Consider the following 23,801-nt stretch of genomic DNA (forward strand, 5'->3'; position numbering starts at 1 on the left):
ATTTTGTGTTACTGTGTAGAATATTTTTGCTGTTACGAGGCCGAAATTTACTGTCCTCAGTTCTTGGTTGCACAGACCTTCTAGAAGTTGGTGAAAATTACATCCATATTAATTAAAAAATCCTAATTTGAAATTTTTTCAAAATCACGTCTTTGTTTCATGAGAAATTTCATTGTGTTTGTCAAATTTATAGTTTTTATGGTTTTTTTACTGTTCTGGAAGATGGGTCTTGGCCAGCAGCAAGGCAAGTTTTGTGTTTAGTCTGTTGCAGGTCAATCAGAACAACTAGTCAGGATGAAAAACTTGGAAGACGTCCATTACAGCAGCCTATAACATTAATAGCATTAAAAATAATTTTCAGACAGATCAATATGAATCCTGTTTGCTCCGAGCCTGAGGGTGATTGAAGAAAAAGGGAGCCTTGGGAACAGAGAGAGTGAAAACACAGAGTGTAACATCTTATTTTCATCAAGTGAACATGAAATCTTTGAAATTCAAGTCCATTTGGCAGGATGCTTGGCAGCCCTGAGCAGAGCTGAAATCTGGCTGAGTTCTTAGAGCTGTTTTCACCAGGATTGTTCCCCCTGAGTGATGGGTGCCATAAGAATTTGACTTAAATGATAAAAGGGAATTCTGGTTTTGGGTGGGATTTAGATCTGCTTTTCTATTTTTTTCAGATAGGCTAGTTGAAATCTAATTTTCCCTTTAGACAGGGATCCTACAATGCTTGCAGGAGACAGAGCTGTCCCTGCAGCCAGGGAATATTGGAAGAATACACCTTTTTGCAAACCAGCCAGAAGTTAATCAAGCTGAGTTTAATTAAAGGACATTATAGGAAATTTATAAGATTCTTGACCTCTCATTGTCCAGAGTCTAATATTTTTCTTAGTTTTTATTTTAAGTTTATCCATGAGAATAAGTATTGTCTTAAGGGTTTATTATAGTAAAAGAAAATACAGGTACATGGGATGCCTCTCCTCTCTTCTGGCATGATAATTAGGGCTCACCACATTTATTTACAGTGTTTTCAATTGCAAAAAATGGCATTGATGCAATCTCCATTCCTTATTAGTGTCTGAACTTAATTAGAAATCCTTCTTCCTTATTTGTAATGAATTAAATGCATGAGCTTGTATTAACCCATTTCATAGCTGTTCCTCTTTTTTTGGTTTTTTTTTTTTTTTTTCCAATTTTAATTCCTGCTGGTTTGCCAGTCAGGCTGGTGGAAATCTAGGTATTGTCTGAAAAATTCCAGTATTTCAAAACGTGGTTTTGTTGAATATTAGAAGGAAAAGTTAGAAGTATTCTAAGTGCAATATTCCCCTTGTCTGTAAAGGGAAATTCTCAGAGTTTCAAAAAGTGTAGAAATAGCAGAGCCTCATGTTTAAGCATTTTTATTGAACAAGAATGTTTTAACATTCCCAGATCTGTGTGTTTGGTTTGTTTGAAGCAAATCCAAATATTTTTTTATGACACAATCTCGTGTTACTCTGCAGCCACCCCAGCACTGCCACGAGCTCTGAGGGGCTGGGGAGTGTCCTGCAGGCTGGGTAGGAGCTGCTGGCATCCAGTATGAGTATTAGTTTCTCTTTATCCCTACAATACACACACCTAGGAGGATGAAGCACACATTTGTCTTACAAGAAATGAAAATTCCTGCCCTGGGGGAGGCTGGGCAAGAATCTGAATTCTATTTTCCAGCTTCTTGTCCCTGGGTCTATTTCAACATCAGTAGCAGCTGCAGTGAGCATCAGCAGAGTGGCTGTTGAGAGTCAACCAAGGGACTGAAAAACTGGCAAATGTCATTGGTTTTTTTGGTTAGTATTTTTTTTTTTTTTTTTGGTTTGTCTAAATTAGCAAAACCTGCTAAAAACTAAAGGACTTCTTTCACTTCTCCTTGCATAGAAAGTCTTGTTACTCTGCAGAGCTGCAGCCCTGTGAGCTTTATCTGTTTAAAATGAAGTCAATTTCTATTCTCTGGGTACTGCATAGGTCACAGTCATGTTTTTAATTACCAATTAGCCTTCCATTAAGGAAATAAAATGAGTTTTATGTGCTGGTTGTCAGAGGTCCTTATATCTGCCTCATTTCATGTGCTCTGTCTGCTCAAGCAGCAAGAAACCGGAGAGGAACTTACTCAGGGGTAGTAAACAAAACATGAAAACCTCTGTCCCACGAAAGGAAGGATGGAGCCTGAGATGAAGAAGCTGCAAGGACCTTTCATTTTTTCATCCCCTTCAGTTGTGTTTTTCCTGTCTGCCTTGAGCACTGTGAACAGAATGTTAAATATGCCCTGAAGTTACTCAGGGAAAGAAAAATCATGCACACGTGCACTCTCTCTCTCTGTCCCTTTCTCTCTTCCTTTCATGCATGCACATTGTGTGTTTGTATGAAATTCTACAGAGAAACCCCAACCCTAGAAGACTGAGCTGTGGGACCAATTTATTTGCTGAGAAATTTCAAGAGGGAGAGGTTATAAATAGTCATAAATTCGATTTATTTATAAAGCATTCCCTGTCAGGCATCACTGCACAAACAATTATAAAAGAATTGTAGTAGATTAAAAACATAAATTAGAGCATCCCAAAATGTGCAAGAGTGATGGGAGTAAAATACATTTGACAGAGATGTTTCAAAAGTGGGATTTAGTGAGGTGTTCTGGGTGGTCAGTCAGGAAAAAGTCAAAAAAAGAGGTCCAGGGCCAGATTTCTGCAGGAGCTCACTTGCAGCTCTGGCTCTTAGCTCAGTGGTCAAGAGTGATCCAGAGAGGGTCTAAATATTGCTGGGTGTGTCCATGGTTCATTGAGGAGCCCGTGTTTGCTGAGATCTCTTCCCAGGAGAGCTAACCAAATCCTACTTCCTTTGGCTGCTGTTCCCTTCTGGAATGTTCTCTGTGTCAAGAGCTCCTGGGGAGGGGCAACACCAACAAATCCTTCTGTCAGCTCAGCACATGGGGGTGCAAGTTTGGGTTCCCCTTGCAAGGCAGTCTAGGGACAGTTCATAATTTTTTAGTGTTACCTGAGAAGTTGTAAAGACAAAGTGGGCAATTCAGCCTACAGACAAAATTAGTAGCAAAATTCTCCCTGCTTAAGACTCTATTTTAGCCTAACCTAGCATGCAGTAGAATTATTCAAAACTTTGTAGGACTAGAAAGTAAAAAAAAAAAACAAAAAAAAACCCAAAAAAATCAAACAAACGAAAAAGGAAACCCCACAAAAACAAAACAAACAAAAAAAACAAACAAACAAAAAAAAACCCACCGAAACAAAACAAAAACAACAAAAAAACCCAACAAACAACAACAACAAAAAAACATAATAAAAGAACCCTCCAAAAAATCCAACTTTCTGAGAGAAATGATTCTTCATTAAGTTAAGGGTATGGATTGTAACTCTTCCACGTCTCATATCCATGAAGGGATTGTAAGAATCCTTGGCACATAGAAAGTCTCATTACAGGTATATTTTCAAAGGAACTCACTTAACCCCATGTTGAGCTCTGTTGGGAATTCAGTCCTTCATTTTGGAGCCAAATTTTTGGTCATATTTTTGGAAAGATGACTGAACACAACCATGAATGTTTCCCAGCGTGCCTGTTCATGTGGCATAAGTTTATAGGGCAGACAAACCAGAGTTGCCATAAAGTTGATTGCAAGCAGTTAAATCATCAGCTCCTGAAATCATGTAAATGATTAGCAATTAATAAATCTCATGGGGGCAAGGTTATTTCTTTTTACCAGTCAGATGATTGTGTTTCGCCTTTGTTAAGCTTTGTGCCTACCACTAAGAATTCTAGGTGAAAAGGAATTCTAGGGAATTCATTGAAAAAGGATGTACTGAAAGCACTGATTGTGTAATGGTGATCAGAGTAAAGTGATATTGTGATAAGAACTCCAGACCTGCCCCTTTAGGACTGGGCTCATGGGTGCTGCAAAACACTAAAATTAGTGTCATTAGAGCTGTTGTTGCTGAGGTCACGTAGGCTGTTTCCAAAAGCAAGTGTGCTGGTGTATCCTGCTTAGATGATGCACTCTGGAGAAGACCTTTTAGAAACTGTCCTAATGAATCATTATTTAATTAGATAGTTCTCTAGAATCCCTCCTTAAGTAGAGATAAATACACACACAGATACACACACACAGTGTTCTGGCTGGCAACAAAACACTCAATATTTAACACTAGCATGTTTTTTTAAGATTAATAATGATTTTAAAAATTAATTAAGTGGAACACAAATACTTTGTGGCTGCTGGACCTGTGTATTTCGCTGCGTACGTGATTGAGTGCAGACACCTGAGCATGGTGGGTAGCCAGTTCCTCACTTATCTGAGTCATTTTTGGAGCTGGATGAGACACACATGCCTTGTGATGATCTATTCGGTACAGCTGTTGTACTGGGGCTGCTCTGATTCAAATGGATGTTTCTGGTACCCTGGTCTGGACCAGTGGTTGGTAGATGGAAAAATGATGGGGGTGTTTCTAATGACTGTGTTAACCTTGGGGGAAGACACTGGGCTGCCTCACTGCCTCAAAAATGCATAAAGGAAACCAGTAAAAGCTTCTTCTAGGGGTGAATTTAATTCCTAGGCATGGTAACAACACCTTGCCACCTTTTAATTTCTACGCAGAGATTTAAATGAGGCTCTTTCAGTCATAAACTTTATGCTGCCTTCCCTGATTTTGCTTCCTCCTAGAAGGGTAATCTCTTATTGGTCTGAGCAAAATATAAAGTGACAGTTCATTTCAGTTTAATCAGAGTAGTGGACCAAAACAAGAAAAAAAAATTAGGATACAACCTTCTTTGCCTCTGAGCTGTTCAGTTTGGAATATTTGTTCAGGCCTGTTTGTATGGCTTCAATTCTTGGTCATGCCAAAGGAAATCTGAACCCATAAGGAACGTATTCTCTGGATTTGACTCGTGTAGAGACAGGATCTTATTGTTCTATTTCAGTCAAAAAAAAAAAAAATCTTGAGCAACAATGCCCAAGAGGTTTCTGCTATTGCTAGACAAAGACAGTAAAGAAATATTTTATAAGCATTAGACATTGTCTAATTGGCACCAGAGTCCAAGTTTTAAGTTTGAATGGATGCATAATCCTTTATGTGTATCCAGAAAGGTGCTTGCTTGACCATCTCTATTATGAAGAATGAGGTATCCCACTGGAAAGCACTGGTGTACAATGGATAGGAAATATCAAGTTTGTTAGATTATTCTGAGGGTTAGAGGCACATTTAAAATGATAAAACATGCATTTAGAGTCTCAGAAAAAATATAGGTTAAATAGGGATTTTTGTAGGTTGTCTAGTTCAAATTCTATCTCTAAGCAGGACTGTCTTCAAAATTAATAAAGCTGTTCAGAACCTTCTCTAGTATAAAGGTTTTAAAACAATATTCCTATTGTATTGCCATCCAAATGTTACTGGCATGTCACCCCTTTCTGAAATTTAGGACTCCCAATAATTACATTATTATTATTACTTGGGGCTTGTTTTCCCACACTCTGTTAGTGAAAAATGTAGGTGAAATGATGATAAATCAGAACAGCAGTGGCATTCATCATCTGTGTTGTGGTTTGAGTGAGCATCAGCACGTGGCTGACTAGAAGGGAAAGTGTGTTTGCAATAGGTAAGGAGCACAGGGGATTGATCCCTGTCCTAGGGTGACTTTATGGTGCTTGTATCCCCAGTTGTCTGTTCTGTTTATGTTGGATATTAAATTCTGCATCTTTAAGACTGTTCTGAGAGTGAAGGGGAGGAAAAGAAGTCCACAAAAAGGACTTTCTGAATTTGCCATCTCTTCAGAACAGTGAGAGGTTTTATTGTTTAATATTAATTTTTTTATGCTTGTGAATACTTTTCTTGTTAAATAAACTGTTTTTTTCACTTTTCTCCAAGGAAATATTTTCCCAAACCAGCTGGGGGAGGGGCTGCTTGAATCTGCTTTCTAGAGGGACTCTTTTGGTAGTCTCCTCCTAAACCAGGACCACCCTCATCTACCTTGGCTCTGCATTACAATTGGACTGACACACAGCATAGTTCGACTAAACCTGTAAATAAATTCAATTTGATCCTTGCCAAAGTGCTCTAAGAAAAGCTAGGACCTTATAGACTAAATTGTGCAGAAGAGTTCTGCACGAAGTATTCACTGATTTGCCAAGGAACCCCTGAATACAGGGCATGTGTATGAGGCCTGCAATAATTTAAAACTATTTATGTTCTCTCTTCTATTCATTTCAGGGGAAGTTCTTTAAATACATCGTGGGCATGTTGTAAATTATCATAAAGTACCGAAGGCTGGCTTGCACTATATTCCTGTTTTATAATTGCTTCTTTCAGATTAGTGAGAATTCTGTCTTTCATTTACTCTTGTGTTGGCTACCTTTAAGGCAGATATGAACGAATCCCCCATTTACCAGAGGTTAATTAAAAGCTGGTATTTCTGCAGTGCTTGGTATGAATTTAACTCTGCTCATTTGAAAGCCTGACACTGTCTTTGGCTGGAGTGGAGAGAAGGCAGTGCTGATCATATTTGGAAATCAAACCTTTCAGAAGCCCTCCTGACTTGTGTTTACCAAAATGGTGGGTTAAACTTTAGGTCAGTAGTAGTCACCAACTTTCTTCTTTGGGCTTGTTTTGTCAGGTAAAATCAGACAGTGTTCTTCTGCTCTAATTTTGGGGATATTCCTTTTGGGGAACGTGTAGAAGGGATGCTGTGTTTTAGGACCAGAAATAGCAGCAAATGGAGTAATGTTCAGCAGTGTGACATCTTATCATCCCTTTCTCTCTATTAAATGGATATGACCATTTGTTTCTGCAGTGAGAGTAAGAAAGTAAGAAATTTCTCTTTTTAAGGAGAAATTGAAAAAAAAAATCCAAACATGTTGTGTCTTTTAAGTTTTATTTCCTCATGTGCTTGTATATTTTCATGCATACTTAGCTGAAAATGTCTTCTGAGTAACTAAGTATACTCAGAAGTAACTCACTGTCAACAAACCTGTCTTAAAAACTTCTTTATTGAGTTCATCCTCTGAGTGCACATGTGGCTCTTCCTCACCGAAGGTCACAGTTATTCATGTTAGCAATAGTCTCCAGGTTAGCATATTGACACAGTGAGGATATCCATATCCCAGATGTGATGGTAACCTGTAATCCAAGAATTATGAAACCCTTTTTCATGGCGTCTCTGGGCCACCTTTCCCAGCACTGCAGCTCAGTCTCCTTTCTGACCATCAGAAAAGATTGTTTTCCCTACTAGGGGAAGGTCTGATTGCTTCCACTCTGATTCATATCTTTCAGAACCTATTTCCATAAGCACTGCCAAAACATCCTATATGACAGAGGCCCTTAAAACACTGCTGTTTTCCTTGGATGTCTGGTATTTGCATTACTGAAGAGATGTATTCTTTTATGCTTAAGGAAGCTTGAGGGAATAATAATGCAGGCTCAGATGTAGCTGAGGTCAAACAGGCAGCCCCATAAAGGTTCTAACTGCACAGCACTTGTGACTCATTACTTCAAACATATAAACTGTAGTTTTTGAAACATGGGTTGTAGCAAGCTGGTCAGAGTGCAAGGAGAGAGAGACAGCAAAGTCTGAGAAAACATTTAGTGACCAAATTTTAGATTGTAAGCTCTTTTGACTGATGTGTACGAAACGCAAGAACCTGATTGTGATTTAATCTTTCTTGCAATGAAAATGTTATAAATCCAAGCAGTGCTGATGGATGGATGGATGGAGTTTAGAGAGCTGGGATCAAGATATAGTGAATCATTCTGATGACCAATTCTCAGAAACAGCACTGGTCTACTCACTTTCTGACAGGAGAAAAGCCTTATGACACCCTAGAGTAATTTCCTTGGATTTCCTGTTTTCCGGCTTCTTTTATGAACCCAAGATGACATTAGCTACAGTTTAAAAATTATAAACAAAAACAAACCTATGACTTCTTTGGAAGACACATGGGATTAGAGGGGTTTCATACATAATACAGTAATCCTCTTTGGGTAATATATCTTACAGCCTTAACAGTAAGTTCATATTTTTTCTTTGTTATGAGTAAGATGATGTACAGGTTGCTTCTTGGCAGTGTTAGTACTGGCTGATCTATCAGCTAGGGTAGCTGATGCTCATGTCCCAGATCTATAAAAAAGCCCCAAAACAAAGTCAAGCCAGGGGTACAGCCAGCCCCAGAACATGTGTGCTCCAGGAACTGTTCCACTTTCTAAAACTTGTATCCTTCCTCTTCTTGCAGTCATATTTTGCTGGCATTTTTTCTTTGGTTTTCCAAACATTTATGTCCCTATTGTCTGAGGAGGAAGCTCCTGCTTTGTAATTCTGAGCCTGCAGTATGTTTCATGTGCCTCAGCCACATGACCATAGTTCCCACTTCTAAGAGACAAATAAAAAAATACTGTTCCTTCTTTCTTGCAGCTCCAAAGTTCCCGTCTTTTGATGCTGTGGTTTGGATTAGTGTTCCAAGGAGCAATGATGTTGCTATCTCCTTTCAGTCCCACAGATGTAGTGCTCAGCTCCCTCCCTCCCTGTCAGCAGGGAACACTCTCAGAGAGAAATACCAATATTTTTCTAGCTTGGCTTCTTCTAAAATTGTACCAAATTAGCTTCTCAGAGGAGTTTGGATGATGGATACTTTGCAGCGCTGTGTCCCTTGGGAGATTGAAACACTGGGCCGTGGTCTACCTCATCTGTGAGAGCAAAGCTTCAAATGAGCAATCAAAAGTGCAGATGCCCATTTAGCAGAGACAAATCCATTGTTCTGTGGCTGCTGTTCTGTGGAGGGTGAGAGACAGTCCTGTCACTTCTAACCTGAGGCAGGGAGTGGCTGAGTCACATCTCTGTCCTCTCTGGGCAAGGTGGCATCAGAATTGGGACTGCAGTCCAGTTCTGGGGAGCTCAGTTGTGCTATGTCGTTACTGAGTTATGTTCTGTTCATAAAGGCTCTTTAGTTTTATAGCATAGGAAGAAAAGGGGACACAAATTATTTAGTAGGCTTTTCAAATTCTTCTTGAGTCTGAGCAGGAGTGGCTTTCTGAAATGGTCTTGGAGCAGCTGCACTGTTTAATCTCAGCAGTATTTTTCCTTCAGTTTTACACCCTGAAATCATTAATTTAAGTGCAGAGGATCATAAAAATCTATCCTCAGCTCAACATTCTGTATCTTATGTTAATTTCAGAACCTTTTATAGAATTTTATTTTTTATGGATCTTTCCACCTTAGTTGAAGAACTGTAAGGAATTTATTCAAGCAGCTTGTAGTTGCATATATCTATACATCAATGTATAGATGTATATGCATGCATGTGTGTGCAATACTTTGGCATATTATTACCCCCATAACATGGTTCAACAAGCAGCATTTATTACAATAACAAAAAGTGTCTGTATTCCCATAGGCATCTTTAGAGACAGAAAAGGTATGAGGCTCCTAAAGCCAGCCAAATGGAACATGTTAGTTGTTGATATATTGTCTGCTCTGTACAGCACTAAATATTTTCTAAATATTTATTAAAAAAAAAAAAAAATTTGTTCCAGAATTTTCCCAAGTCTTTTCTCTCACAGACTTCTTTTGCTGGCACTAGCACAGGTATTTCAGTGAAATTCATGGAGTGGAAAGGCTGTGCTGGCCTGCACAGAGCTGTGGCTGTGCAGCACAAAGCCAGACAGAGCTGGCAGCAGCGTTTGTCCCTGGGGGCCAGTGACAGTGTCTGCTGTTAAATTGCTGGGCATGGGATCAGCCTCAGGCATTCCACTCCACCTGTTCTGCCCACCTGCTTCTGATGGGACCTGGAGCTGGTGAATGAGTGGGTGGGCTCCTCCACATCCTCTTGTACCATCCCAGCTGTGGCTACTAAAAGAGGTTTTAGGGCCTGCAGCACTTTGTCGTGATTCTGGGTGTGTTTATGGAGAGAGATGAACAGAGTGTGCAGGGCAGCCTCAAAGGCAGGATGAGGAGTAGTCTGGCCCTTTTTGTGAGAGGGGAAAAAGAGCTTGCCCACAACTGTGCAAAGCCCTTGGTTGAAACACAGAGTGAGAAAGTCTAATTATTGGTTGGGTTGCCATAAGAGAAATCTTCGTTTCTGTCCTCAAAGGTGTTCATTTGGCACTGGTGAGGCCATGTCCATCTCACGCCCATGTCCATCTCTCCCTGTCAGAGCCCATTTTCATCTTTCTTCAATCTCCATGCAGTTGGGAAGGATGAAAGCTTGACAAGAAAGTCTCACAGATATGGATGCTTGGCAGAAAGATTTTTGAACGTAGAAGCTGAGGAAGGAATAGAGATAGAAACAAGTTTTGATATAGAAGAAAATAATTGCTGAGCCAGTCTTACTGGATAACCAAGGAGGCAAAGGGTATGGTAGTTAGAAGGGGTTTTTATGACTTGGGATAAACCCACCTCATACAAGATGTTTTTACCAAGCAGAAAGATAGCACAGGCAAACAAGTCAGCAGATGCTGGAAGTAGAAAAAAGGTCTCAAAATTTTCCACTGCAAGAAAACTGAAAAACAACTTCTAGCTTAAACAGTAATGTACTAACTTTTAGTGATTGGAGAATAGTAACATGAATATGGTAATTATAGTAGTTATGATGGGCTATAGGTAAAAGTTAAGGTATAGATTGATTCTTCTGTAAGATGCTCAGCAAAGTCTATAATGCGTTTGTAACCCAAGCTAAGGTTACAGCTGCAGCTGGAGCTGACAGCTGTAGGCACAGGCTCTGTCACCCATGACCCTGGACTGCTGTAATGTCTTGGATACAATAAACTGCATTTGGAAGAGCTGCCTGGAGTCCCACATCCCTCATTTAGGCTCTTACACCATGCAGGCTTACCTTGTCCTTGCAGACATGGGGCATTGCTCCACGAGGCAGAGCTCCCATGAGCTGTCTGTGTGGGCTTGGGCCTTGGGCTATTTTGGTAGAGCCATGAGGCAGCTCAAAGGGGCAGGGCAGTTGGACTTCCCATCAGGGGGCCATTTTGCATTTATTTTCGCTTTTGTTTGCAAGATTCCACAATAGGTGGTCCTACTTTACAGATGTGTGTGGAGATGGATAATTTGGGTCTGTTTGGTGTGATCTGTGTATCAGTACTCGTTCAGTTCTCAGCTGTAGTGCAAGGAGAAGGGCCACTATGTCAGTCCCTTCATGGAGCCATCATGGAGCTCTTTCCTGTGCTCAAGCCCCTAGTTGGACTCTTGGTTGCAAGCACTTACTATTTGTAGAGCTGGGAACATAGTATTGTATGCTGTTGTTTCCTTTTCTGAGTTTAAGGGAAGGGAAATCCTTGGTGTGCTGCTGTGGCTCCATCTGGGACAACGACAGACAAATCCTCTGCTGTGGGTGTGTTCAAAAGCTTTACTACTGGATCAGATAACTGCAGAATGACACTTTTTCTTTTTTCAGGCGTTCCTTGTACTAAGCACTGGGGGATACTGCAGGCATTGGGAAAGCATTATCTGAGGCAAACCAGCAATATTTTAAACCAAAAAACATGTGCCTGCTACTGTCAGATGGAGTTTCTCATCTTTTAAAATATCACGTTAATGTAAACATGCAGATGAGCTAGCAATTGCTTTTTTTTTTTCAATCTGCAGGCTTCTTGTGAGCTGTTAATTACCCAGAGCTGAATGGAAGATATTCGAATGGGCAGCTGTCAAATGATGGAACTAATTTTTTTGTAATCCTGCTCATTCTATATTGCTGTATAATATGAAAATGTTATACAGCAATTTGGAGCAGAAAAGAAAAATAGTGACCTGTCTGACTGTTGTGCTGGGTATCTTTTCAGATATGTCAGGAATGCCTAGGATGTTTCAATTTGTATTTATCTCAGATTTTAATTCTTCAGTGTGAACTTCTAATGACTCTGTAGTTTAACCTTGCAGGGACTTTGTCTCCTTTTTGCTGTCATCTAGTTTTCATGTACTTATCTCCCACTCAGCTTGCCATGCAGCACTTGTGTAGTGATTACCTAATGCTGCAGTTTCCCTCCTACTTAGGTGGAGATCCCTACCATTTCTGCAATACTGCTATCCTTATTCCACACTGGGGCTAAAAGCCCTGAGGATGAGAGATGGTGAGCCTGACTCCAAAACCCTGGTTTTTGTCCTAAATCAGGCTCTACTGTAACTGGAAGTGCCTTTGTTTGGATATGCTTAATTGCAGCCTGCATTTTGCAGGGATATGTACAATTCTGACAGAACGACTAAAAGCCTCTAGCGTTAGTCAGCCTGATCTGTGAATCACTTATCACCAATATTCAGCCTACTTATTCCCCAGCAGCAGAAAAGGGAATCCCAAAGAAGGCTCAGTTTGACATACACATCAGTCTCAGGTGGGCTCCTCTCAGTTTTCCCCATCTCTCTCCACAGTTTTGCATGCAGTAATGTTTCCTCTCCAGAGGCAGAAAAGGGCTGGATGCAGTTCACTCTTGATGGCTGAAAATATTTGCCCTCAGGGCTGGGAACTTCCTGCTGACCCTCTCCCTTCCTGCTTTGCACAAGCCTGTTCAGGGGTCAGTCCCTGCCAAGAAAAGGGCAGCAAATTTCAGACTGGAACTAAAATTTACTGCCCCTTGTACTGTCAGAGTAACTGCAGGCCATGCAAGGCTGAGGAGCAAAGCAAGCTGAGAGTGGGAGGTGTACCCTGGTGGCAGGCAGTGAGCTGGAGGCTGCAGGGGTGGACTAGGACAAAAGAAAACATCCTGATCTGTGATTTGTTACTCACACTAACCAGTGTCTCTCTTGTTCTCTTGTCTTCCCCAGGAACGAGTGGAATATCTCTTTCTCATAATTTTTACAGTGGAAGCATTTTTAAAAGTAATAGCATACGGACTTCTCTTTCACCCCAACGCTTACCTCCGCAATGGCTGGAATTTACTAGATTTTATAATTGTGGTAGTAGGGTGAGTACCAACAGTTTGTTTTTCAAGGCACTGTTCACATGGGGATACTGGCAATCTTTGGGGCCACGAGAGTGGGTCAATGCTTTGTTACATACGGGTGATGTTAAACATTGCTGTCCATCCTGTTCCTCTGGCAAACACCGTTTCGATGGTTTGCAAGACAGGGAAATTAAACTGCTCTTTGGGAGCCAGAGGTAAGAAGAGAAAGCAGTCCAAAACTCTTAGATAAAGTCAATTGCTTGGATGTGCTTAACTGCAAGAAAACACATTTGTTTTTAAATCTGTATGAATTTTAAAAAATAATATCTAGGTAATCCCTTAATTAAGATTAGGAGTTTGATGACAGATAAATCATCAAACAGACAGATAAATGCTGCCATATTGTGAACTTTTGCTAATGTTTCTCATTCTGAAAGATGGAAGAAAAATTTAAATCCCAGGTTTTCCTACTTACAAACAAAAATAAGTTCCTCAGTTCAATTGCACTGCTCAGCTGGTGATTTCAACACTTTTAATTTTGACCCTTTTGATCTTTTAACCTTTCTAAAGACTAGTTTTACTATTGTAGATCAAATTGCTACTTTGGGCTGCAACCTTTCTAATTCTCTTATTCCTCCCCATGTTTTTCAAATTTGGCTTTTAATTTATTTGAATAAAAGCAAAATAATACATCTTCTGCTTTTTCTTCCTAAGGGTTAGAGATAAGCAATGGATTGGAATTGTGATTGTTGAAGGGAAGAGGTGAAGGATAAACTACCTCTGAATACAAAGGGAACAAGTATTTCTTTGCCTGAATAATTTGTCCCATCCTCCCACCACTCCATTGTTAGAGAGTTTCATCGCCCACAAAAACTTGTAGTCTTTTCACCCCTTTACCAAGGAAACCCTGCATCAGCTCCTAGGGACAAAAGGGACACTCCTAGTCATCAAAACCCCCTCGCAATTTCTGCCCCAAACCAATCCACCTTCCTGACCATTTTTGTGCTGGCCCCAAAATATTTAATCAGCAAAGTGCTGTGTGCTTCCCAATGCCTCCCACTTCCCATCACCATGGATAAGAGTGGGTGGAAGGAGAATTCCCAGTGAGGGGGAGGGAGAACAGGCTGAAGCCTATTCTTAGTCTCAAGACCTCTCTGCCTCCACGTGGGCGTAAAGCTTCTCCTTACAGCAACGCCCATTGTGCTTCTCCTTTTTTCCTACCCACAGGCAGAGGATCCCTTAGCATGTCAGTACCTGAAAACTGGGAAAACCCCACCCCCTCCCCTGGTAATGATGTCCAATTCCATCATTGGTTCTGCCTTTGAATGCTCTCAGATATCTCACCTCTTTGGAAATTGCTGCCTAAGTTGAAGAAAGATTGAAGAACAACACTCCTGTGAATGTGATTATTCCCTTTTCATTTTTATGAGAAAGAGGCATTTTAAAGAGAGGACACATTACCTCCTCTTTTTCCATTGGATGTGAGACAGCAGGACTCCAGAAATCACAGAGCAGCATTATATCTAGTTTAAGTACAGTCCTTTTCAATTTTCCTACGAGGGCAGTTAATCAGCAAGATGATATTCAGGCTGAAATTAATTCCCTTGCCAATGACAGAAGCTGCAGCTCTCAGCTCTTCTATCTGCTTTTGCCTCCAGCAGCTCTTAGTCACTAGATGGGGAACAAAAACTGTAGCTGGGGAAGGATTACATGCGTATAATAAACATGGCCAAGACCCCAAGGTCTCTGTTAAATAGCAACAATCTCAAGTGACAGATTCCACTTCAAGGCCAGATGAGTTCCTTTGATGTTTATCTGTTTAAACTCACTGGTACAGTACCACAGCCTAGGCTGGTGTGCTGCTTTTCCTCTCCACAGCCCCTCTGCAAAATCTACTTGGTGATACTATCTGTTCCTCTCCTGCCCTGTCTTTTCCTAGGGGCTGCCTGAAATCCCTCTGTGACACTATGTTTAAACTTCAGTGTATTTGAATATTTTGCCAGGAAGGAAGCCCCATGGAAAAGGTTTTAAATAAATTTGGAAGAGAGAGAGGAAGGAGAAAGAAAGCAAGTGCTGATAACAACATTTCCTTGTGGTGCCTTTTTCTACCTACTGATTGAGCTATGGGAGAAAGCTGAGTAATTTGAACACTGGGACAGAGAGCAGAGAGATTTATTTGGTGTGTGGGGCAAAGGATGGTGTGACTATGGTCATTGCCATTTGTGTTTGCTCTTCATTATCTTCATTTTCAAAGATGACTGCCCTTGCTGCAAAATAGGCTAGGTGAGAAGCACTTCTTCAAGTACTGTTGCAAGTTAAAGGAGGAAAAAAAAAAAAAAAAAAAGAGACAGATTTTAGATCTTTCAAATCCACCCGTACTCAGTTCACTACATATAACTTCAATAGATAATAATAGCACATCTGGCTTCCTTTACCTTAAAATTAACTAGTCAGTAGAGTAGGAGGAAAATGGACATGTGTAGGAGCAGGTATAAATTTTAGAGCGGAGTCACAGTTCCTGTAAAATTGATTATAACAGTGTGCCTGTATACTTTCCTATGCCTTTTGAAGGTAGGTCCCCTGGTATCCAAAGGGATTTTAGAGTCAGTGATTCTAACAAGGCCGTAGGAATATGCAACAGCAGCAGAGGGAAGCACTGAACACAACTGGTCTGTTTTCTGGTGAAAATATACATTTTAGACTGTAGGCTTGTAGCAGCTTATCATTCTTGAAGTGTGGGAGACCTGTTTATTCATCAGCTATGTCTTGTAGAGTTTGAATCTGGCTTCTCTTTAAATAGCCTCTGACCTTGCTATAGCAGCACTTGAAATGCTGCTTTGAAGAATGTCTGTGTGAGCGTATCAATCAGAGGCTCTAAAAACATTATTAATTAATAGCAGAAACCAGACCCCTAGGCTACTCAATGAGGCGCAACCCACAAGCACTAATGGTTAGGCAAATTGTCTCCCACTTCCTTCATTTTTGCTGTTCCTCTTTAGGAAAACACTAAAACTTTCAGATATCACAATGATGCCCCTTAATATTATGAAATTTCTCTTGAGAGAAGACGAGCTGGACAATATTGTGATGGAAGAATATCTGTCTTTCCTGGCAGTGCTGTGGTTTGTCTGCCAAGCACAGTCATTCTCCAAGGACCTGTAGCTACTGCCAGAGAAAAAGGTGTTGTAATTTGAAAGGCAGTATTATAGTCTTACTTGGGAAGGTAAGCAGTGAAGATATTTGGACAAGATCTGAAGTCAGAGCAGACCAGAAAATGTGGTCCCAGTTTCTGTCTTTCTGAAGACCTGTGGGGAGTTTCTAGAGGGAAGATCCAAATATTTTCACACTCACAAATCACAGGTGAACTGTAAAACACTGTGAAAAAAAAACTTTGTGTTTTATTCTTTGTTTTATACCTAAGAGGATTTTTTTTCAGCTATGTTTTTCTGCTTATTTTTTGCCTTAGAAATACCAAGGCTTCTGTTTTCTTTCTATATTTTGGAGGACCATGACAAGTCCTTTTTTTATGCTATAAAAATCACTGTGTACTCCCCACAGAGGAAGAGATGAAGAGCAGGTTACAGCCTTATCATGCTGCTGTTGGGGTCATCTAGCAAAGTGAAAACCCTTTTGATATATCAAATGTCAAAAGGAAAATAGGAAAATACAAGAAAAAAACCCCAGTGAAACTAGCTTCTTACTTCATAGGTAAATGTAAAAAAAACCCAAACAAAGCATGGAGCATATCCATACATGCAAGTGATAAAAATTTGGTTTTCTGCTCTTATAGTTCATGTCTGTCACAGATGAAGTTAAGGTGTATTCATGTCGCAAATGAAATCCAGAAATAAAGGTGGTGTTAATTGTGCTTCATCAGTGGAAAGTATGATATCCAAATGAAAATTGGGCATGAATTTATGCTGGCAGAAAGTTGTTAGGTGCAGATAAATAGGGTTGATGTCTGGTTTTTGGAGGAGGGGAAATTTAATGGTGAGATTTTTAGTGGCCACAAGAGATTAGCCCTCTTGCCTTTTCTGTACCACCCAAACTCTTATTTCTCTGTCACCCTATGCTTGGAGCATGCTAACTCGCCTGCTGATACAGAACTGCACCTCACTCCACCATACCTACTCAAAACTTCCCCAAAATGTTTTCTTCAAAGAGCAGAATTTCCTATATAAAATAGAGGGGCTCTGGCCTCATCTTTTGTATCAGTAGTTTAACATCCATCTGGCTGTTTCAGTCTCAGAAAACAATTAGTTGTAAAAACCAAGAGCATTAGGTAGCTGGACATCAGGGATGTCTGCCCATGCCCTGATTGAGGGAGATGCTGAGGAGAAAGAAGAAAAATTGACAAGATATGCTATAAACTTGAAGAGTGGAGCAGAGATTCAGTAGGCCACACTGGGCACAGGCTAGACCTCAATACAGAAGCAGAGAGTGAAATAAATGAGAGGACTTAGAAGTTGTAATGCATTAGAAAAAAGCAGGATTAGTACAGGGGAGATATAAAGCATGGAGTAAATGCATTAAAGCAGGATTAGCAGAAGTAATGCAATTCAAGTTTAAATGTAGTTTTTTAAATGAGGAGCAGCAGGAATTACTGCAAATTATTCCTGAAGTGCAAAAGCAGATAACTGGGGGTACTTCAAAAGAGCACATTTAGCATGCCAGTGCTGGAGCACAAAAATAAGGCCAGCTGGCCTGCAGTGGAGCTGCACTGGCCTGGGAAGGCAAGCTCTATCTCCAGAGGAGTGAGCTGTCCTACTGGTTGTGTTTCTGCTCCTCCTGAACTAATTTAGGACATTGCTTGGGCAGCAGAATTCTAGAGCAGTCTGGTTTGCTCACTGTACAAGTGGCAGCAGAAACAGCCTTGGTGCCCAGTGCCAAGAGCTGCTCTTTGGGAAAACATGGAGCCAGTAAAAATGGGGATCAGGAAAATGGACCCCCAGTTTTGCAAAAGTGCTGACTCAGAGTTCCTTGAGATTCCTAGTCTTGGAGCTGAAAAACAGTGTTAGAAGCCTTTTTGCAGTAAATTCTCTTTCCTTTAGAGGACCCCAGGAGACTGGGTCTGTTGTATAGGTATGTCACTCATCACCTATTATGGGAATTCTGTGGACTAGAAAGATAGAAATGTTTGAATGTGAAACAGAGCACATTGCTGGAGCTTAATCAGTCACTTACTGAAAATACATTAGGCCAAATTTGACCTACAGTGTTTCTATTATGAAGACCAGCAGATAATTGCAACTGTCTAATTTGTGTATATAGCTTAAGAAATACATACATTCCAATAATTCACATTCTTTGCATCAACCCTTGTTTGTCTCTTTCTGTGATATCTGTAGTCAATGCAGTATTTCTCATAGGCTCTGCTTTTTTCTTCTCTGTATCCTGCTTCTGCAACACCTACAAACTCAGCATCCAACCTCCACACACACAGTTTTTCCCATGCTTGTTACCTAGTTGTTAAATCTTTCTGCAATGCTTGAAGTTGAGGCTTTGAATAGATCCAGTTAGGAGTTCCTCAGTCACAGCTGACAAGTTTTATAAGACTCTCGATATGAATTTAAAAAAAAAAAAAAAAAACCTGCTTAAGAAAGGAATTTCACATTTGCAGTTCCCTAATCCACGTTTTGTGTGGATTTAGTGCTGGGGGAGTCTGTTGATTTAGATGTTTCAGTAAATGAATCTTCATTTTAATATCCAGGGTAAGCTCCCTGTGTTTGTGACTCCATCAGTAAGATTTATCTGCAGGCTGCAGGCATTGGAGCTGCTTGTTAAGCCATCAGCCAACTTGGTGTCTGCTTGACCCATGGTCTGGGGGCTCTCTGTGGAAAGTGCCAGTCAGGATAGGGATGAGATTCTGACAGGGGCACCACAGACTGCAAAGTCTGTGAGAGAAACAATTGCTGTATCCAGGCTCTCCATCTGGACTGGCTCTCTCTTCCCAGGAGATTTCTTTCAAGTTGTCTGTGGTACCTCTGTGGCACCCAACAGTCCAAGGTGTCTCTGCCACTCCCAGGCAAGCCCTAATTACAGAGCTCCAAACACCCATTTAGGCTGGAACAGCTTTTAACCTCTACTGAATTTGGCTGGGTTCAAGCTGAGGATTTCAAGGCTGAAAGCAATATCATTAGCAAATTCATGAGGAATCTGTTCTCCCCCAAATGTACTAATGTTTTACCAGAAAAATGGAAGCTGCTTCCTGAAAGCCAATTTATTAAATCAAGTTTTTATTAACAGATAGGGTGAGCCTTCAGGTTTTTTACAGGAGAACATTGCCTTTTCTTTCTTGCTCTGCCTTTTTAAAGGCATTCTGAGTGGGACATCTTCTCCTTAAAGCATCTACTCCTATTAGCCAAGATAAAACATTAAGGCTGGTATAATAAAATATTCTAATAATAAGACTCCTACAGTTTTGCACTCTCCTTAGCCGGTGCATCAGGGGATTTACAAATGGATCCACAAGCACACAGTGTAATCATACACTCTTACTAAAAACTTGCCCCTTGAAGGGTCCTTCAGTTTACACCAAGTTCTACCTGCAGTGCCATTGGTGAATCTTAATTCTTTGTAAAACAGGTGGCAGATAATTAATGATTGGCTTAATTAAGGGTGATGATTCTCTCCCCCGAGGTGGATTGTTGGTTAATAAAGACAGCAAAGTGTTTGTAGCCCACAGCTGGCTGCAGGGAGCCATGGAGGAGAATGAAGGAGGAGCTTTTTGTCATGTTTATGTCTGCTGCGGGAACAAGTGTTTTGTAAATGGTATAGACATCCCCAATAGGCTGTTGCATATGGGAAGAGTCTGTCTCTCCTCCAACATATGGGAACGTCGAGAGAGAGGTGTGACACCCTTCACAGGTCTGTGAGATACTTTGGGTGATGTGATGGTGATGATCTCTGTTCCTGTTTCGCCCAAGCATTGCTGCCTGCCTACAGATTGTTTCCTCTTTCTTTTTGCAGGCTTTTTAGTGCAATTTTAGAACAAGCAACCAAAGCAGATGGGGGGAATTCAATAGGAGGAAAAGGTGCCGGATTCGATGTTAAAGCACTGCGGGCTTTCCGAGTATTACGTCCACTACGGCTGGTGTCTGGAGTTCCTAGTAAGTAATACCACTGCTTTCTTTCCAGCTGTGTCTGTGGTGTGACATGTAGAGGTAATTTTTGTAACAATTTTGAAGACAGAGCATGATACAGATGATTTTTAGTGTGTGGGGGAAGACTTTTTTCAGATGTATGTATTTGTGATAAGTGTGACATTAATCAAAGGATGACCAAAGCAGAGCTGAAAAGGAATGGAAGTCTCATGGTATGTCAAGTCTGATTGTGCAACCTTTTTAAATAATGAAAGGAGAAGATCCAGAGGGCTTGTGATTTCAAGTTTGAAATTCTTTAAATGATGAAGTTAATATTATACATTCTTAACTTTGATGGAAATTCTGTATGGTCATGTGTGTTGATTTTAGAGGGAAAGGAACTTTTTCATTAAAATTGCATTTTCTTCTTTGTATGTGGTATTCAGATCAAGAGAACTGGGAACAGCTTAGAAGCAACAGAATACAGGAAAATTATATACTCACCTTCTCTGTTAGTCTGATTTGCTTAAATTATTTGTAATGCCTCTGAGAAAGTCCTCAAGCAGCCTTTGATAGTCTTTCATCCCTTTTCTTATTTGCAATGAAGCTATGAGTAACTAAGTCTGGTAGTTCCATTGTGGAGGTGGAATATGGACATGACAATGTGGGAAAAATTATATAATTTGGCTTGAGAGTTTGTTATGGATGGGACCTGTTTACCTTATGGAGAGAGGTGGTTGCAAACTGTCATTGGTTTCCATGATTATAGCAAAGAGCAATGTAGTAAGCAGAAAATGAGTTAATCTTCTCCAGAATAGCTGTAGGGAGCACTTTGTTTATTTTTATTTGAGGATTTTGCTAGACTGGTATCTTAAAGTACTTCTAACCTCAGTCATGCAAAAACCTTGAGTCGAGTTGCCATAAAGCCTGTGGTATCAGTTGTTCTGATACAGACTGAGCTTGGCTGTGTGCTCAGTGCTCTTGGAGGACCTGAGGAAGCTGAGGGAACCAAGCCTGACACAGTTCATATCCGATTTCCACCCCAACAAAGACTATCTAACAGTCCATTTGTGAGTTTTCTCATCAAGGAGTATTTAATTTGTACCAGAACAGAGCCAGGGAGCCTGGTGCAGACTAACAAACACTTGGTCAGCAAAATGCTAACACAGTGTGAAGCAAGCAAATCATCAACTTCACCTGACAAGATACCCTCTGTTAATCTTTCTGGTTCTGACTAGGGACATATTTGTTAAACCAGGTTTCCTGGGGGCCAGTGTGGCTTTAAAGAGCCTACTGAGATCTGTACCTAATGCAGCCTCAATCTTGACTGGGCATTTTTTAATTGAACAAATGCCTGTTGATTAGCCTAGAATAGATGTTATTGCATCCATATGTATTAGAGCATAACTTTTCTCATGAGGCCTTTTAGATAAGATTGGCTAAGCTAACCATAAATAGCACATTACAGGATTACATTCTTACATAAGTTTAGTGCAGAGGTTTAGAAGTCAAGTCTCAGGTCCCATTCAAGTTCTGTCCCTGAGGCATCATAAACACCAGCAGATGAGTTACCAACATTGCACTTGCAGTGTTTTGCCATTTATAAAGAAATGCTTTTTTGCTTCCTTGCCCTTCCAAAATGCAGAAGGCTTTTCCCCCTGTAAAGAAAAAAAACAGCACAGATTTGTCCTAAAATTACATGAATGTAACATACGCTGCAATTCCTTCTCACTTAACAGACTCTGTATGGAAGCAGCAGCTCTTTAGTAAGAGGGGATCCTCTGGGTCACTGGCAGCCGCCTTCTGCATGGAAATTCCAACATCTGCTGCTTGGCTTGAGGTCCAGATCTAACTACCACTGTTTGGAAAAAAGTGTGTAAAGCACAATGATTCCTATTAAACAAATTTTTGAAACACATGGTGAATTTTTGCATGCAAATCTTAAACTCATTAGAATTGGTCTTGGGAAATAGCTTGTCTGAGGTGGAGAGATTGGCTTGCAGCATGGAATAATTTCTTCTGAGTCACTAGGAGTTTACAGGGATTTTTTGTCTCTGGCTCAATCCATAGGAAATAATCCAATTTAAGAGGGACATATTTTGTATTCAGGTTCATGCATTTAAGGACCTGTCTCAGCATATAGAGAGTTTCCACATAAGTTTGATTTGAGGTGGGGGAAAGACATATTAATGTCTTAATTATTATATAAATATTAATGCCCTCTGAAGTAAATCACTGGTGTCTGCATTTTGCAGATTGAGAGCTGGAAACAAAAAGTTCAAGATTTAACACTTCCAGAAGTGGCTTCTAATTATTTATGTCTCCTATTAGCTATCAGTGCTAGACATTTAGGTCAACACAACAATCCAACAGCTTCAGATAGATGGATAGAAGATATTAAGAGCTCATAGTCCTTTTTTTCCAAGCTCCATGCATGCTTAATTCCTGGATTTGGCTGTCTCTTGACAGTGAATATCTCAACCAAGAAATGGGGGACTCTCTGTGCAGTAAGTGGTTCATGTGCAGGGAAAGCTGGCTCACCCATGGGCAGACAAACAAAAAGGTACCTTTGACAATCTTTGTTAGGATCAAACTGTCCAAGGCCCCAAATTATGTTAGTGCCTCCTAAAATCAAAGGATTTGAGATCATGAATTCAACAAAGCCTGAAGACTACATCTGGATGGTGGTTGTGGGCACATCAAAATTTCATAATCTTTAAGAGAACAGATGACGCTTTTATGCTTTGTGGTTATGTGGACATTCACAAGACCACTTGTCATAAGAAAGAAAACAGACATTTTGTTCAAAAGATAAGACAGACTTTTTTTATCCATGTCACAAAAAGCAACTGTACCATCACAGGAGAAGCCTTCAAAGGCACTGAATTCAAAGTCTTTGGGTTCCCAGTACAACTTTAAAAAATAGTGTTAAGTATTTACACATTTCCAAGAAACTCCATAGGGATCAATTTGGTTTGAGGGAGTTTTGTGTCTTAGATTTCTTTTTAAAAATAGTTTGAGTTCTTTTCCAGAAAACTTTTTTTGAGTGACAGGTACAGTTCTTATGTGTGAGGTGTATGGCAGAGCAGTAGATTAGATAGTTCCCAGAGCTGTCATCCCAGTGCTGGCCATTGCTTTGTCTACAAAATAGAGATTCTGAGCTAATTAAGCAAAATCTTTTTTTTTTCCCATGACTTTTTCTTAAGTCTTACTGCTTCTGGAAAAATGGTCCACACTGAGTCCTTCTAGCCTGGCATTAATGTGTAGATGAATGGTGATTATTTTGCAATGCACACGGATGATTTAGGTTTCATCGTAGTAAAGTCACTTTTGAAAATGAGATCTAAGAACTTAATCTTATTGACACACAGGCCAGATTTCACTGTTCAACTATTCTGTTACTGTCATATTAACACAGTTCTTGCCATGCACACTTTATTTTGATTGCTGAAAGAACTTTACTGCTGGACTACCAAAGCATTCTCCTTGTAAGGAAAACTTCACACGTGTTTTAGAGCACCTGTCTTAATGTACGGCATTAAGATCAATATAGTGATTTGAGAAAGGAGAGAGAAGGAAAACAATTCCCTTGATGGACATAAGTAGGCAAGTGTAAAATCAGCATGTCTACCAAAACTTAATCACTTTAGTGTCTTGGAAACTCACCCAGTAACTCCTTTGGCAGGAGTGTAAAGTATTGTAAAACTTTCTAGGGACAGAATCAAGTCAGCCCTTTTGTGCTATTTTTCTCTTGATTACTCTTCTCTCTTGGTTTTATGTTATTACATACTTTAAAACTTGTTTTAGACATTTGTGCTTCAGG

General features: G+C 40.2%; 1 protein-coding gene across 1 annotated transcript in view; it reads left to right on the forward strand.

The window, feature by feature from the left end:
* CACNA1C (calcium voltage-gated channel subunit alpha1 C) overlaps nt 1-23,801 on the forward strand; it is a 456,585-nt gene that overhangs the window by 249,784 nt on the left and 183,000 nt on the right. Inside the window, exons 4-5 of the mRNA XM_041484502.1 lie at nt 12,778-12,917; nt 19,866-20,005. Of these exons, the coding sequence (XP_041340436.1) occupies nt 12,778-12,917; nt 19,866-20,005 (280 nt within the window). The remainder of the gene's footprint in view (nt 1-12,777; nt 12,918-19,865; nt 20,006-23,801) is intronic.

Source organism: Pyrgilauda ruficollis, unplaced genomic scaffold (genome assembly GCF_017590135.1).
Source record: "Pyrgilauda ruficollis isolate IOZ18807 unplaced genomic scaffold, ASM1759013v1 scaffold66, whole genome shotgun sequence".
Classification (NCBI taxonomy): domain Eukaryota; kingdom Metazoa; phylum Chordata; class Aves; order Passeriformes; family Passeridae; genus Pyrgilauda; species Pyrgilauda ruficollis.